Here is an 18231-nt window from a genome sequence, read left to right as displayed (position 1 = left end):
GATTTGGGGGGAAATCATCAACAAGAAAAATAATCAAACTACGATATTTTGTTCAAAATCTCAAAGCAAATGTCAACAAAAGACAAATAACATCAGCTCTTAATGATGGCACTTTGTACAAAGAGTGCTTTCAAAATTTAAAATGAAATCACACAACCACTCCTACCTTCGTTTTCCTGTTTCTGTTTTTCAGCATTTGTCTTTTTTTCTTCTTCAAGTTTTTTCTTGATTACATCAAGTTCACGAGCAGCTTCAAGGGCTTTCTCCACGGCATCTTTATGAGCCTGAGATTGTTCAGGTGACAATTCACTTAACGCATCGGCATATTCCTAAAAAACAAATTAATTTCAAGATCGATTCATTGTTTGACGACAGGACTTGAACCATGTAACATCGATCATTGAACAATACCTGGTAGTGTTTTTCTTTGAGTTCAAGTTTAGCACGCGCATATCTCACTTCCCAATCAGCTGTGGCACTGGTTTTTATTTTCTTCAACTGTCCATTATATTTTCTCTCCAGAAAGCTCAACTGGAGCTGTTGTTCGTTGAGCATTTGAGCTTTACGATGCTGTAAATCTTCGGGTGACACACCATCTTCCGCTTCGAGTTTTTTCAATTCCTCGCCATGAGCCTTGCGTAGTTTTTCCATTTCAAGATTATGTTCGTCCTCAAGTCTTGCCATTGCTTCGTCAATACCGACCCGCCGTTCTTCCTGGAACAATTTGTCCAAATCTTTCATTTCGCGATCGTGGCGTTTTTCCAGTATCTTCAATAAAATAGAATAGTTTGAATCGCCGCGCTAACATTTGGATATTCTGAAACTTTAAACAAATAAAAATACAAACTTCTACCTTGCGAATGACAAATTCACTGGACTCGGGACCATTATCTTTAATTGCTTGAAGAATCACTTCTTTTTCGACAGCTTTAACCTGTAATTGATAAATTTCATGGATAAATCAAACGGACGTTGTTCTTATCGAACATCATAGTTTAGTTAACAGCGAGAAACATAAAGCATTGTTGAATAGAAAATTTGCTTTCTGTTTACATAGCATGAAATACATGGCTGCTCAATTTACAATAACCGACAGAAAGGGTAAAGTTACGACTTGGTGAATAAAACTTACATTATTAGCTTGTACATCTTTTAATTCTTTCTGTTGTTCTAAAACTTCTCTTGCTTCTTCGCGGTCTTGTCTTCGTTGTAAGGCTTCCAACCGCTTACGTTTTTGCTCTTGCAATCGCCGCTTGAGATTCTGTTTCTGCCGCGTGCGATCATTCTCCATGTTCTCAATTAAGTTTTCTAACTCTTTCTCATGTGCACTCATCAACTAAATCGACATCATACAAATTAGCAAGTAAACAACCTTCAAAGGTGTGAGACTTCAATAGCGATTGTGACGCATGCCCCTTTATTAGTTGTATTTTTTCTAAAACGCCATTTCTCTCAGGCAGGTTTCGTGATAATCTAAAAGCCGGATGTTTTTAGAGGGCAGATTTTGGTTGGATGTATCAACAATTGTACTCAATTCAATCTTATAGACAACGACGCTTGAAGATTGCTGTTTATTATACTAACTTTGTTATTTGAACGTTCACATGAAGCAACTAATTTATATTGCTGTTTGAAATTGGATTCATTGCCCACCCCTTTTCACTTCTTCTACTATTTTTTACTATCTGAAAATTGGTATTTGGAATAACTGGGGGAGGGACACGCTCCCTTCGGTTCCCTCGCTGGCGGCGCCACTGGCAAAGAAAAAATCCACCTATTCATGTCATACACTTTTTCTGGAATAGCTAACAATGGACTTCGGCTCAATCAAGTTTAATTGCATACACATGCTTTAGTCAGATCAAAACTTTAGTTCTTTCAATACAAAGTATTCAGAAACAAAGTGAAATGTTACTTACTCTTTCCATTTCAGCAGGATGAAGGTCTTGTCGAGCAACAGTGTTAGCGGCATGTCGCTGTTGTAGCTCAAACATCTGCTTTTCTTTTTCAGACTGAAATCTCGCCTCTTCATCAACTTCCACTTGCCGTGCCTCAGTTTCAAGATTTTTTTTAAGTTTAACTTCCTCATTCGAGTGTCTCTCTTTCATATTTTCCAGCGCACGTTGCTGCTCCTTTATCAAAACCTATGAAAAAATTAAAACATTAGTACATTAAGACCAAATCTGCTCGGGGAAATTCGACTAAAATTTAAAATATGAGAATTTGCTTCGTATCGACTATTAAAGCTGGAATCCCTCATTTCCCAAGTAGTCAAGCTAGGTTGGACCATGTTTGGTTGGGATATTTTCAAGCTCATTATCTTGAAAGCGACATTTTCGAGGAATGAACTTCAGCGGTCTTTTCCTAAACCGCGTCATATCAACACAAAACATACTTTGGCAAATTGAAAATAGATAAGGTAAACATAAACGTCGCATGATGCATTTTATATTTAATGTCTTTGTGTATTGCTTGCACTAGATTTAAACATTTGTTTTTACCTTTTCTTCTGTTGATTCTATTGATAGTGGTACGTCAGGCAAAACAATACTATCCTCATCTAATTCTTTCTTGGTGACCACTGCTTTGCTCTGCTCATCTAAAATACGTCGAGCAGCTATTTCATCAGCCAGACGTCGAGCCTCCATCTCACGTCTTGCCTTGCGAGAAGCAATCTTATCCTACGCGAGGTATATAAATGTGGATGTAAGCATTTGATTATTGGATAAAGTAGTCATACAGTTCATCTTGCGTTCAAAAGTGGTTGTACAACAAATAAGTATGAGTATACATAATCGAATTCGTTGCAATTTTTAAAGAAAGGTGTACACTTACAAATTGATAAACTTTGCTTGCTTGCATGGCTAAAGCTTATAATTTTACTAATATGTGTTCATTTAAGGCTTTAAATTTGTCTACCCTCGGTTGCGTCCATGATTATAAGATATGTGTATGACCTACCTTGGCAGCCTGCATGGCTAAGGCCTTTCGCTTTCTAAAGCTTTCAATGGCATTTTCATTTTCACGACGTAGTTCATGTAAGATTTGCTGTTGCAGCATAGGATCAATTTGCTGTTCACGACCGATCTGAAAACAGAAAAAAGATGAAAGCTTGCACTGATAACAGCCGTTTTTTTGAGTAATTCAACCTCTGTAGGAAAGCGACTGAAAAATATGGAAGTTGTAACTATGAAGAATAATCTAACCTTTTCCAGTAAGGCTTTGTGTCTTTTCTTTACTTCATCTTCATGTTCCATGTTTATGCGTTTCTTTATTTCAGCAAAGTGCTGAGCTTTCTCCATCTCAAATTCTGCATCTAAATCATCTTTTTCGTATGTATGACGTCTCTCAAGCTCCGCAACATTCAAACCATGTTCAATGGCCTAGAAAATGCACACAAAACCACATTCATTTTAGATCTGCATGTAAATTATGATCGTTTAAACATTATCTATCTTACAGTACATTGAGGTAATTTCTAACGTATAAGTAGTCACGTTCTAATTCAAACCATCAAACATACCCCTTTCAAGTCAATATTATAATCAACAGTTCCATCAGGATGTTACCTGAGCTCGTTCGAGTTCTTGTTTTTCCTTAAGTTTTCTCAATCGCTCCTTCTTTCTTTGTTCCAGTTTCTCACTTATGCCTGCAATTTGCTGATTTTTCTTTTCGATTCTCAACCTTTCCAAATCGCTTTCCATTTTCATATGCTGACGAAGATATTCTTCCGCCTCCGTGGTGCCAATATTCCCTCCGAGATTTTCCTGAATTAAGGACAAAATCTGTTACCGATCAAAGAATCGTTTCCATGACACAAACGGACACGAAAACTGTAAAAAGTCCTGCTGTTACTTACAACTATTCCTGAAAAGGAGTCGCCATATTGTCGCAGTAATGAATCTGTTTGATCTTCTTCAACTTTCTCTTCAGCTCTTGCAAGGTCACGAGCCTCATCGTGAGTGATTGTAGAAAGGACAGCTGTTTCAAACTGCATGACGTTGGCTATTGAGAACTGTTTGTCGTCATTATCCTTCAGAATTATGTCATGCTTTTCAGCCTAAAGACACACAAGTCAAGCTTAAATTATTGAACAACAAATACACTTTTAAAGATTCTAGACCCACACCAGTCATCTAGAAACTCTTTGGAGCTCTAAATACATTATTGAGCTTTGTATTACACCAAACAGGTACCTATTATTTTTAGCAATTTTAAAGCAGAACTATCCATAGTATCTTTGAGCCAAAAAATGATATGTAATACTCATTAGCGAAGACAATGAAGCATTTTGAAATGCTCGCCCAAAAATGTTCTAATAACTTGGACAACACTAGCTTGTCGTTGCGTGGCTATTTTTCTTGTTTCCTACCTCTTTTCTCTGTTCGTTCAACAAAGAATTTTCCCTTTCTTCTCTTTTTTTCAGCAAACGTTTCTTCAAGCTGTTCAAGTTTTGTTCCTTCTCTGTGGCAAAGTTAAGTTCAAGTCGACGCAGCTCTACGTCGTGTGCTTCCATTATCTCTCGCATTTCTTCCTCCGAGTTGCATCCAGATAACATGTCAGCCAAATCTTGAGCTTTCTTTTTCACCACCTCCTTATGCCGATCATTCTAAAGCAAATGAAAGTTTCTCGTCAACAAGAGGATGGAAGTAAACCGACTCACACTTCATATCCTTTGCAAGGTCACTTCAACGCAATATCTTTCTAAACATAGCCTGTCAATTTTTCTTATGATATGCCTTACAAAAACCAACCTTATCTGCAAAAAATGTGTTTTGGGAGGGGATTGTCTTATTTTGTCTGGCGGGGCTCTCATTGTACATATGTTTACGGTCCATTAAATGGCAGATTTCTCATAGTTGATCGACAGAACCTTTCTGCAATGTTTTCAAGTAAACGAAGATTTAAAAAATTATCAATACAACTGTTAAAAAATTAAACCTCTTTATTGAAGAAGTTTCGAATTTCAGCCTGTTCATTTTCCCTCAATTCACGGTCAACCATAATTCGTTCGTCATTCAATCTTTTAACAACATCCTTTATCTTCGAATTCGTAGTTGGTCCAATTGTCTGAGGTACACTATTATTACTATCATAACTCAGCGTAACAACATGTTCAGTGTGTTTGAGATCAGTTGACAATGGCGTTATTGATTTATCAACTGCGTAAGTAACGGAACCTATGACATAAAAGATATCAAAAAGAATTTGATGATATGTGAATTTCACGTTCTTCACTCTGCCATAACTGCAATATTGATTATGTAACAAAGAACCAGTAGAACACCCGCATTCTAAAAGCTCACTCCCATTCATTGAGCACGACATAAAAATCACACTCTCTCTAATCAAGTGAATGGTTCGAACCCGGAAGTATCGTCCTTCTGGTCCAACAGTCCTTCTGAGGATTACAGTAACCAGGACGATCCTCTCTAATCATTGGCTATGTCATTTCTCCATCGATGAAAACACTTTCGCTTATCAAATATTTCAAATCAAACAATCAGTTAAGTGGAAATGCTCTCTTCAAATGATTATGAAGCCTCACTCAATGAGCGTGAGTGAGTTTTTAGAACACAAGCAAAAGTCTAAATTTCCAACAATAAAACATACCTAAACCACGGTGTCTCGTAACTGCTTCACCAGTTTCGATTTTCTCCACAAGAACATGCAAAGCTTTCATTAATTCCTTTTCACGGTCGCTACCGCCAGGTATTATCTCATTAATTTCTTGTTTTCCTTCTTGCACAGCACTCGAGACACTTTCAGTTGCATCATTTTTCTGATTGGCTGCCTGTTTCGTAGTTTCAATCAGCGCTGTCACGTCCATATTGTTCAACATTTGCTTTAGTTTCTCTGCCTGTTGGCTTATGCGTTCATAAAATCCTCTCAGGTCTGCTTGATGGCGGGCAAGTTGCGAGGTAACGTGCAGTGTTTGATCTTCCAATTTATCATATAGAGTACGGACGTTGAAATTCTCCAGCTCGAATTTCACACTTTCTGTTTGGCATGACGATGGTGCGCCTTCGGCCACACCCCTCGGGCCGAGTTCACCCGGTATATCATCAACACCGGGAATAGGAACCACGGGTATTGGAGCACCCAAACTTTTGTATTTGGGACGCAAAGCCTTGAAAGAATTTCTTCCAAAGTTTCTCGGTCTCCAGATTACGGTTGCAATCACTAGCATCACCACACATATTAAAATAAACGCTGTCACACCATAAATTATCAACCAATTAGGTTCAAGATTTTTGGGCTAAAGGAATACAAAAAGCGTAACAAAATTACAAAAACGTATTTTCGTAAAAAAGTAGACAAAATTGCCTAAGCATTGGAACGTTTTTTAATGCCCCTTTTCCCAAACTTTACACAAATCACATTTCAGAACAAGTTCAGATTTCTATTGCTAACTACGAAAAATAGTTAAGCGTTTTAAAAAGAACTTTTTTCATTTCCAATGTCTTTGACGATGGTCATGAGTACTTACACACTCCGGGATCCTCAGTTGCTTTCAAAAATTGTTTTTTACAACGGTTTTATTGCTGCTTTAAACTTTTTCGACTGTTTTGCTTAATAAATAGTCTCTCATTTAACAAGCACGGGAATGAAATAATTTCTTAAATTTCAGTCCATTTGATACTGTATTGGTGTGTATTAACAAGGGGAGCATTTTATTTCCCTGTATGGCTTATGTGCCATGCCATAACGACACATAGGGCAGTCCGAATCTGGATCATAATGTCTGACACGAGGAACATGTAGTAAAAGTTACTTTCACCCTTATGCATAAAAGTTGGAAATCTCAAATCCCCATGAGTATTTAGTGGCACTCACCTTCGCTTTTCCCACTCTGTACTGCGTCAATGTGAGAGACGTTACCGGCAACATTTCATTATTTAAAGTCTCGCTGCACTTTTCTCCAAGACCCGTGACCTTAACGATCATTTCGCTCGTTTGTAAGGCGTTGTCGTAAAATACGAACACCCCATCTTGGTTGAACACGTTAGCAAATGTCGTGAGAGATTTGTTGGTATCTCGAACTATAGAATGCAGGAAACGAAAATAACCATAGTCGAAACGATCGTTCTTGTTCAACAAATGGTCTTTGTTGTATCTAGGGTAATGACTAAGTGACCGGTTTACTTGATTGATTTCAATTTGGAAAAGAATTGCGCTTCCCATTGCGATGCAAATAAAAGGACTGGGAATTTTATCTGGTTCCTGATTTGGTGCGATATTGTTCGCAGTGGTATTTGTCACCGAACGACGGACTCGCCTACCAGATGAACCACTTTGCTCGCTTTGTATGGGAGACTGACTGGTACTTGTTATAACAATTCCTGAAATTCCTGACGACGATACTTCGACAATCTCGCAATGATGTTGATCGTAGTCGTAGGATGCTATACCGTAATCATCATTTAAAGTTACCGTTCTGTTTTCACCGTCGGATGATGACGTCACGATGCGAAGAACCCCACTACTGGAGTCACGTGATAAGACTACATTTGGTTTTCTCTCCCTGCATGTCCTGTTGCACACTTCGTCACTGTTACACACACACCCTCCAAGTTCCACGTCAAACCTTGCACGGGAAACTCTGCAGGAGGTGCATTCCGAAGATGTTGTGTCGAGGTCAACGCAATCTCTAGTGCGTGATAAACGAACCTTGCCACTTCCACAACGCTTATCCACCTAAACAAGTATTACGGTAAAATAAACCCTATATGTACACACACTGTGGGATTAAAATGACTAAAAATGACGGTAAAGATTACTTGAGTAGTTTGTGGAACCACAATAAAACATTTGTTTTGATTTTGTTATTTATTCAAACGAACTCTTTTGTTTGCTTTCACTTCCAGTGTATGACGTCAAATTTCTTCATTTGTGATTTTCAGTTCATAGCGTGTTAAAACAGTGAAAATTTCAATACCTTTGGCTGACAAGACAAGTCACTATCTCCCTCTTCCTTTTCTTTGTTAATTTCACTGTAGTAGACATAACCAGACAAACATTGACATGATCCATCAGAGACCTGGAATGATCTGTACTTTCCCAAGCAATTACACTGAGAAGATCCACGGTCCGATATAGCACTGCTACCACATGGACGACAAGCCAACTGACCGGCGCGATTGTTAAAGTAATTTGCAGGACATGGAAAACAATCAGAAGGCCTTACAGCTAGACGCTTATTACCGTACATTCCAGTTGGACAAGGTATTTCTTTCGAGGATTGTTTTGGACAGAAGTATCCTTGTCGACAGGGATTCACATGTGGTCCAATGGTGCCTGCGGGACAATAATATCCCGCTGGACATATGGAACAGTTGTAACGCGTTGGGTGATCGCCATAGTAACCAGGAGGGCATATAGAGCAAGTTTGTTCGAGTGAAGTGCGGTTTCCAGCAACGCGCATCGAGCGGTACCCCAGAGGACAATCAAGGGGTCTGTCTGAGCCTTCAGGGCAGTAATATGGATACACACAAGGTTTTATTCCTGATGAATTGGCTGCACAAAAGTATCCAGCTGAAAGAGTTTAAGTTTTGCTTTTAACAAAAACATGAATAATTAATCGTTGATTTGAAGTTTGAAATAAATTTAAGTAAAATGAGCAGTTTTTTACCACTTTTACTGACATGCATCGAGTTTTTTCATGAATATGACTACGAACTGTTAATTAAGAAATAAAAGATGTTTACTGTGTTTGCACAGGATTATGCAAACCGAGGAGACTTTTGGGAGAACTCTAGAGCAGATCAGTGCAAGCCCGAGACCAAAGGTCGAGGGTTGCACCTGCTCGAGGGTTCTCACAAACGTCTCCGAGGATTGCAAAAGCCACTGCAAACACGAAAAACATCTTTTATTTCTTTTATAAAATAAAATAATATGAAACAGACAAGCATTTTAATTTTTCCTCTATAATGTATTCATGATCGATTTGTAAATCCTCTTTGACTGATTGATTGTTTTGATTGATTTGATTGGTTGAGCTCAGATTTGTTTTGCACAGGCTAATGCAAACACAGCTCTAGACCAATCAGCGCACGCGTTTCATTGTGTTTATTTCATAATACTATATGAATTATGTATCTTTTTCTATTCGAATGCATACGTGACCACTTTTTTTTTCATGTATAAAAGACAGGAATACATGCGATGTCTACCTGGACATATCAGTGGTTTGCCTGTCATTGCCGGGCAATAGTAGCCTCCAGGACATAGTTTCTGTAAAGCAGATCTTATGGGACAATAGTATGAAGCTGAACATGGGATACCATCAATGTTGGCTATTCCATCAGGACAATAATATCGGGAAGGACATGCAAGACATTCTGATGAATTTTTCGCTCCAACACGACTGCGTAAAGTTCCTCCTGGACAAGCGACGGGACTTTGCCCTTGAAGACAATAATACCCCACCGGACATTCGTAGCCAAGTATGCCAGCCAAACCTGTGATGTTGCACCAATATCCAGCAGGACAAGCGAAACAGTCGGTGATGTTTTTACCGCCAACTAGATGTCTATATGTGTTTAAAGGACATTCCTGTGGACCGTCATTTCCAAGTTCACAATAACTACCCGATGGGCAAAACAACGCAATTCCGTTCCCTAAAATAAACATATGAAATGCTTTAAGTGCTTACATCATGTTCTTCAAATAGTATATGCAAGTTTCGTGCAAGAAGAACTGAACTCCAAGCCGAGAAAAGATCTCCACATTAGGATAACGATTTTTAGACATTCGACTTGACAAAAAAAAGACTTCAATATTTTTTCTTGTTAAAGAAAATGTGGTCGAATGCATAAATATACACACCTGTGAAACATTGTCTACCAGCTGGACATGGTTTACAATCAGAAGGTACTCCATTACCACCAGAATAATCTTTCAAAGTGTTGTTTGGACATGCCTTTGGAGTCAATGTTCCGATGGGACAATAATACCCGGGTGCACATGGTCCCGCATCCACTTGATGGGAGTAGTTGCTAGACGTTGGGTTTGGGTCAGGACTTCGACTTTTACAGTAATATCCAGCAGAACATGGACCAAATACCTTTCCTGCTCTGCAGTAGCTACCCGTTATGCAATTCCGACATTGACTTTCACTTACGAACTTTACATCACCAGATTTGGAAAATGTGCCATCTGGACAAACGGTCGGTAGAGAGCTACCGCTTGGACAGTAATGACGTTCTGGACATGGAATTTGATGTGAATCATTGGTACTCGTGCAATAATATCCGGCAGGACATTTTGTGCATTCCCACATTCCTTTTCGTGGTTGATATTGACCTATAAAATATAAAACATCAAAGTCTTAAATACCTTGACATGCATTGATGTGCAATACATTTACGTAAATGAGTGATACTTTTATACACAATAGTGTGTGCTAATGCATCCAGAATTCCAGATGTAACTATCCACCTCAAAACATGTTATGAGCAATTCCATGGTTCATTTTGTAAAGTAGTGCGAGAAATCAAAGTTTGTACCGATGGAGAACTCACAAAAAACAGACATTTTTTGATATGAAATCGCATGAAGAAATCAAGAAGTTTGTGCTGACGTTTACAAATTTCGAATTTTTTAGAGACGTGTGTCCATGAAAGAGCAGAGTCTTTCTGTAAAAAAAATTTTCGACCAGTTTGGTTTATGTCCTTTTGTATTTCAAACCATGTTTTAAAGACTTTATAATTTAAATTCCACATCAAACAACTTCCATCCATTTGAAATATACAATTTCAATTAATATGCACTAAAACTGAAAAGAACGTCTTCACCTTAAAGAAATCATACGCGCTATGAATGATCAAACTTTTCGCTAAATACAAATCTTTATACCTGGTGGACAAGGCACCGGAGCTATGCTTCCTTTGGGACAGTAATGGCCGACAACGCATTGATAACTTGATGGGGAAGAAACGTTAACTTTGCTTCCTTCTGGACAGTAATAACCTCTATCACATTCTGCAGTTGGTTCAACAAGTCCAGAGTATTCACAGTAAAAGCCAGGTCGACAGTCCAGACATTCCTCTACTGATCTTCCTCCAGTTGTGTTGCGAAATGTTCCTGGCGGACATTTGATTGGTGCAATCGTTCCTTCCTCGCAATAGTATCCTTGATGATAAACACAAATTGATCGTAAATACTGCGCAGTCATGAACAAGTATAGTCTTAAACTTTGCAGGTTTGTTTGATATGTAGAAAAGGCATATGTCGTCCGAAATTAATAAATCCATTTTCTTAAATCCTGCGTACAAGTTGTAGCAGTTTGTACTGGCTTACTCGGTTCACATTGAAATTAACGTAGCTTTTTAGTGCCAAAGTTTGACACTTTTTGCTGAAACACATAATCACATTGAAACAAAAGAAGAACATCGGAACTTTCGTTCTACATTTGAATGGAGCAACCAACGGAGTAATTAAACAACCACAACATTACAACTGAGAAACTACTCAACAATAGAGCAATTAAATTACATTCGCGAACCGGTGAAATTACAAAACCATTATAATGTGGTTGTTCGTCCAATCAAACTAGGACACTAAATACAGTCAAAGACGTCTTTAAGTACAATGGCGATGAGAAACATCCGTTTCGTCACGCTATTGCTGTGAAAATTAGTTGAGAAAATATTATACATGTAACGAAAATTATTCAAGCAGCCTAAATATCAGAAACGAAATCCTACCAGCTCTACAGGGACCATTTCCTGGAAATTTAGTCGAACGCGAGGGAGTGGCACTGGATGCCCCACCCTGACAGTACCATCCTGAAGCACAGGTGAGGTTAGGTGATGTGTTTGCCAATCCTGGACAATATTTACCAGAAGGACAATCGGAGCATTGATGCACCCCCTTGAGACCAAGATGCTTTCCATATGTACCATTGGGACAGGGTATTGGTAAACCACTTGGACAGTAATAACCAAGTTTACATAGAGAAGGAGATGTGGTATTGAATCCGGGACACATTGCACCATTGGTACAGTTAACGCAAGATGATTGACCGGAGTCTGGCTGGTACGTTCCGGGAGAACACGACAATTTGGTAAGAGCCCCTAATAACCAAGAAAGACAAATTTTATGTCACATCTAAAATTCACAAAAAAATGAAAAAACCGTAAGTGTAAACTTCCTCTAGAGATTAGGAGAGGGTGAATATTCATGTATCCATTTGTACCCGATAAATTTTTTTCTGAACGCCAATTCAAGTTCACAAAAATCAATCGGGCGCAACTGAATATATTATTATACTCCCCGGCAATGAATGGTCTAGTTAAGCCCCTGGCAATAATATATTAACACCTTAAATACTCTTCTGTGTGGCAAAAATACCTACGTTTCCTTATTTGATAGTTTCATACAGATTATTCATACTGATAACGTACTTTACTTACTGGACAGTAGAGCCCTAGAGGACACTCAAACAGGTCTTATCCTTATCTGATAGTGTCATATTGATCATTAATCATAATGCATGATCATGTAATTCACCTTCTGGACAGTAGAATCCGGGAGGACATTCGTAGCCAGCAATATTATCAACAGGGGTTGGAGTACTTGACCCACGTAGACAGACAAATCCAGGAAAACATTTAGGCGGCTCGTTTGACCTAACAGGTCCGGAGAAACTGCAATAACGACCAGCTTGACACGGTTGACAATCAGATGCGTTCGCTATACCACCAGTCGTGGAAAAGGTCCCAACAGGGCAATTCTTCGGATGGGTTGTGCCTGATTCGCAATAATAACCAGGTGGGCAGCGGTCATTGTAGTATGGAAACGTGAAGTTAGCAGGCGCGGTAAGGTTCTTTACAGGATATGGATATTTGGATGCTTTGAGACAGTAATAACCAGCAAGACATTTTCCCGAGGGCATTGATAAACCAGCACTTCCACAGAACTGCCCAGCAGGACATTCGTGACATTCATCAATTGATTGTGCTTTTCTTCTGTTGTTGAATGTTCCTACCGTGGAAAAAACAATGAAAATTGCAATCAGTAAGATAAAAACTAACGAAGTGTTTAAGAAAATGACTGAAAACTCTTTATTAAAAGCTCTTTGTTTTACGCTCAACGGAAACAAACACATCTCAGGCACCAAACAGAGACCCGACTTTTCATGCTGGCAGATGAAAAAAAAATACGCTGAAGACATTGACAAAATCCCTTTACTTTTCTGCATTTGACACTAAGTATTGCAGAAAGCACACGATTACTAATTGTCGTTTTTAAGGTTTGTGAGATAATTTGTATTGCATCGAAAATTTGTCTGTACAACTAAATTTGAAGTATGAGTTTAGATGCTGCCGTGCTTGACAGCATTGCTGGCGACTTTTTATGGTTTGAATCTTTTTCGTCTCATATATTTGAAGATGCATCAATCAATTCTCATAACGATAGAATAATATAAGTCACGTTGTGTTGTTGGCGAAAACTATTTACTCTTACCCATCGGACAGGGAAATGCATTTCCCAAAGTTGTGCCCATTGGACAAAAATACCCTGTAGGACAGGGTGTCGGATTTATAACTGGACCATATGCAGGGTTGCAATAGTATCCGGATGGACATTCAATACAGCCATCTTGTCCAGTGGAGTTTTGATAAGAGCCATTCCAACATCTCTGAGGTGTGATAGAGCCACGTGGGCAATAATGCCCTCCCGTACATAAATATTCCCCAGGACTTTTTTGACCACCAGGACAGAAATATCCAGCTTCACACTCATCGGTAGGTGCGATATTTCTTGTTCCATCGCAGTAATGACCACCTTCAAAAAACAGCGAAAGATCAAAAAAATTATTAATAATGTAGTTTGACGCAATGGACTTCGATGCATGGTGTGAGAGTATGAGAATTTGATCAGAAATCTGAATGATCTAGAAGTCATAGAATCCTGAACCTTATAAAGCTGTAAAATCACGCTATGATTTTGAGATACAGGCTCTATAGTCATTTTACTGGGTACGTATATTGGAAAATAATGTCGCCTACACACAAAGCCATACCAACCTTTGCATTGTTGACAATCTGTGCTTTTTGTGTTCTTTGTTGCGTTTGAAAATGTCCCAGCCGGACAAGGAATAGGTACACCCGTTCCTCTTGGACAGTAGTGTCCCATAGGACAAACAAATTGATCGGTACGGTTGCAGTGTCATTGCAGAAATAGCCAGCTGTACAGTTTCCAGTAGGCACTTCCTGACCAGGATAAGCACAGTACATTCCAAGCTTACAATCCAGAGGCTTTTTCGACGCCCTTGGACAATAATGACCAATAGGACAGATACCACCTTTCAAAGAAGATATTTCTGAAGTTCAACGTCCACATGCAATAAACCGTTTACAAACTTTGCGTGCACCGTTATTTTTAAATTACATTTTCATTCCTTAACTTAGTGAAACATGAAGGAGAAAGTTCCAACAAGCATTTTAACATCGGATTGACTTCTAGACATATAAGATGAAGTCCATTTCCCTGAAAGATATAACAGCAGACATCTTTCATAAACTTGTGAATTATTTTACCTGTCGTTGTGTTCAATGCTGGACAAACACATTGTGCAAGACACGACATGTTAGTTGTATTGACATTAAGATGACCAAAATCACCAGGCCGTTTCATTGCCGCTCCACCAAAACAGTAAAAACCCGGATCACAAACACCACTTGGTTGATGAAGACCTTCTCCTTCACAATAATACCCTGGCCAACACTGCTGACACGATGAGTTTGACGTTTGAGACGACTTGTTGTTGAACGTTCCGGCTGGACAAAGGTATTGCGTAGCAAACCTGGTGCCTAAAGGACAATAACTACCAGGTGGACATTCCGAGGGTTTAATAGTTGTACCATTACAGTATTTTCCTGAAAGAATAAACAAAAGGGACGAAAGTAATTATTAAAGTTAGGCAAATCGTGCTATCCTACTTCAAGTCAAACGACAACGAGTCACCAAAGTAATCATTACTTCCTTTTTTTTATCCAAAAGAGATGTTACAATAACTACAACGATGATATTTCGGCAGTTGGTAAAATGCAAGAAAAAGATGCAAACCTTCAGGACAGACTAGACATTTTTCCATCATTGAGATTGGCGCGTAATACCCTTGTTGACATGGAGAAGGATCTCCCGATCCAACTGGGCATTCATATCCCGGGGAACATATACCTCCACTACCCGTATGGTCGTTCGACGGTTTCGACGTGTTCACACCGGTCTTACAAAAATATCCTACAAAATAAACACTTCTTATCAGCGAAACTCACATGAAAAAGTTTTGTCTAAAAGTTAAAATAATAACATAGGCTACAAATAGCGTTTGCTAAATTATGATAAAAAGTTTAAATAAGATGAAAAACGAGGACCAATGCGTCAATTGAATGAATCAAGCCTACCACCATCACATTGTCCTGTAAAATTTGATTTTCCTGAAAACTGACAGAAATGACCAGATGAACATTGAGTGCATTCATTAATGCGAGCCAAGCCTGTTCTTTCACCAAACGTTCCCACTGGACAGGGAAGATAATCAAAACCTGTTCCTTTTGGACAGTAGAAGCCACGAGGACATACATCTGCACTGTACCCATTAGTACAATAATGTCTAGCAGGACATAGGTAGCAACTGCTTGCTCCTGCAAATAATGAATAGGGCTAAACGTAAACACATATAGGAAAAAAATAAACCTATTATTCACATTCTTGGCTAAAGTATTGAAAGGTCAGAATCGATTCCTTTACTTAAATTGATAAAAAAGGGTTTCGTGTTAAGTCAAATATCAAGTCAATGTTTTGCAATCATATCAAATGTTCCCTGCACATGTCCGAATCGGATCAATCTACATACATGCTGAAAAAATACTAAATCATCGATGAGATATTCGCACATGAGATAAAAACATGCGCAAGTTACATAAAAAATTAACAAAAATGTAAATCAACTAAAAAGGTACAAAACAATAATTTGAATAAGTAAGTGAGGTCTCTCGTTTTCGTATAACAGAGATTTTTCAACATGGCGCTCCTCCGAGAAAGCCTTTACTTTTGGTGACAATAAAAGAGCCTCTTCAACTTATACATTCTGTTCAAAACATCTTCGTTTACAAGTTATTTTTCTAAAGTTCTTCATGTTCTTCAAATTTTATGTAAGTTTTAAGTATACTAAGTTCTGTTTGACACAGTCAAACAGATACCTGTGTGGTTCATGTACGTAGCGTTAGGGCATTTATACGGTTCAGACGTCTGCTGAGTACAATAATGTCCCATTGGGCACACGTCTCCAGATTTACCATCCTTCGGTTCACTAGTTGTTGCATTCATAACGCAGTAAAAACCCTGTTTGCAGGGACCACTGACAGCATCAAGACCGGATGAATCACAGAACATTCCCGGATCACAACCTTTGCAATCACTAAACTGTGTCTTGCCATTCTCAGGTTGATATGTGCCAGCCGGACAGTTGATAGGTCTAGGTGTTCCTGTAGGACAGTAGCTGCCGTTGGGACAGCGAATGCCTTGTGATGAATCAATGGGCGTTGGAGTAAAAGAACCAGATTTACACCAGAAGCCAGCGGTACAAGCAAGAGAAGGAAATTTGATTCCCTTGTGTGGGCAGTAAAAACCAGGTAGGCAAGGAATGCAGTTTGTTTCGTTTTGTTGACCAGTGCGGTTGTTAAACGTCCCTAGTGATGAAAAATACGCTTAGCAGAACAAATAGATTCTATTTACTACAACTTCATTGGCTTATCATGATAAATGTCGTTTTGTACGACAGTTTGAAATTTTCAGTTATAACGTCTAATAAAACAAACCTTCAGGGCAATCTTTTCCTCTTACTGAGCCAGATGGACAATATCTTCCTTGAGGACACAATCCTCCAGTAATACCATGATTCGGCGTATTACTTGAAGCGTTCAATGTACAATAGAAACCTGAAATTGCATATCTGTGTAGTAAAACACTATTCAATTAAGTGCTCTTCATTTTTCGATGAGCAACTTAAAAAGAAATTCTTGTTGACATAAAACAGATTTTCAAATTGTAACGGTAAAAACCTGACGAGAAAGGTTGTCAGGCATATTAGGAAATGAGAAAAATAAATGAGTCGTTTTTACAAAACTCATTTTTCAGGTAAGCACAAAGATTCAACACGACAAATCTCAAAAAAAAATTTTACCTTTTATAAAGGCGAACAATACTTGAAAGTTATAGTAGCCTAATATTGAGAACATTACCTAAGTACAAGCTTAATTCCTGTAAATATGAAATTGGAGGAGAGCTATACACGGGAATGCAATATAAATAAAAGAAAGAGGAACAGAAGAGACCAAACTCAATTTTTTCTGTTACGTTAAGGTGAATAAACGATGTGGATGAATACAAATCACGAATTTACTTATAGTATCTATTAGAAACAGAAGAGAATAGAGAAGATAAAAGGTTGACAATCAAAGTGGAAGATCTATTATTTGGAAGAACTATAAACTCGAAAAACTATAAACGTGGAGGAATTATAAACTTGCAAGAATTATATACATGGGCGAATAATAAACTTGGAAGAATTGTTAACAAGGATGAATTATAAAATTGGATGAATACAAAACTTTGAAGAGTACAACAATTGGATGATGAATTAGCTATTTTTTCAATCTGATAATAAGTAAAGCAAAACTGCCGAACAGTATGGAGGCTTTTATAAACTACTTTATATTCTAAAATAGATCCCTCATCAAAACTGAGCTGCATAAACCGACCAATAATGTTTACATCCTATTGACAAGAGCAACATGACAAGTATTTTTTTAATCTCTTACTTTATGTAATTATAGTCATGTAGGTCAATACAATTTTTTGACTATACTATATTTTGTTACACAATACCTGCTGCACAATTTCCAGTAGGTCTTTTGTTGCCAGAACCAGCACAGAATTGCCCAGGCAAGCATGGTGAGCACTGGGAACTAGTTGTCAATCCAACTTTACTACTGTATGTTCCTAGTGGACATTGGTATTGTCTTTCTGATTTTGTACCACGTGGACAGTAATTACCTGAAACAAAAAGCTCTCTTAAGTAGTTCGTCGAATTCTGTCATCATGAAAACATAATATCTAGTTCATTTGATTATAAGTAGACTTTAAAACAATTACCTTTCATATGATTATTCTATCATAATTAATAACAAAGACATTTGTCACATTAATATGGAGTTT

General features: G+C 38.2%; 1 protein-coding gene across 1 annotated transcript in view; it reads right to left on the bottom strand.

Moving 5' to 3' along the window:
- LOC124445150 overlaps positions 1-18231 on the bottom strand; it is a 46716-nt gene that overhangs the window by 2516 nt on the left and 25969 nt on the right. The window contains 29 exon segments of the mRNA XM_046995855.1: positions 167-329; positions 412-768; positions 854-934; positions 1133-1336; positions 1920-2144; positions 2502-2681; positions 2962-3087; positions 3207-3383; positions 3570-3785; positions 3860-4060; positions 4373-4609; positions 4942-5180; positions 5614-6259; positions 6838-7698; positions 7940-8535; positions 9174-9620; positions 9829-10305; positions 10858-11133; positions 11709-12077; positions 12514-12987; positions 13471-13791; positions 14034-14162; positions 14165-14311; positions 14547-14885; positions 15076-15252; positions 15417-15656; positions 16215-16703; positions 16833-16952; positions 17902-18069. Coding sequence (XP_046851811.1) covers positions 167-329; positions 412-768; positions 854-934; positions 1133-1336; positions 1920-2144; positions 2502-2681; positions 2962-3087; positions 3207-3383; positions 3570-3785; positions 3860-4060; positions 4373-4609; positions 4942-5180; positions 5614-6259; positions 6838-7698; positions 7940-8535; positions 9174-9620; positions 9829-10305; positions 10858-11133; positions 11709-12077; positions 12514-12987; positions 13471-13791; positions 14034-14162; positions 14165-14311; positions 14547-14885; positions 15076-15252; positions 15417-15656; positions 16215-16703; positions 16833-16952; positions 17902-18069 — 8682 coding nt within the window.

The sequence above is a fragment of the Xenia sp. Carnegie-2017 genome, unplaced genomic scaffold (assembly GCF_021976095.1).
Source record: "Xenia sp. Carnegie-2017 unplaced genomic scaffold, XeniaSp_v1 HiC_scaffold_22, whole genome shotgun sequence".
NCBI lineage: Eukaryota > Metazoa > Cnidaria > Anthozoa > Malacalcyonacea > Xeniidae > Xenia > Xenia sp. Carnegie-2017.
Note: the sequence above shows the minus strand (reverse complement) of the source record. Positions and strands in the feature narration are given on the sequence as shown.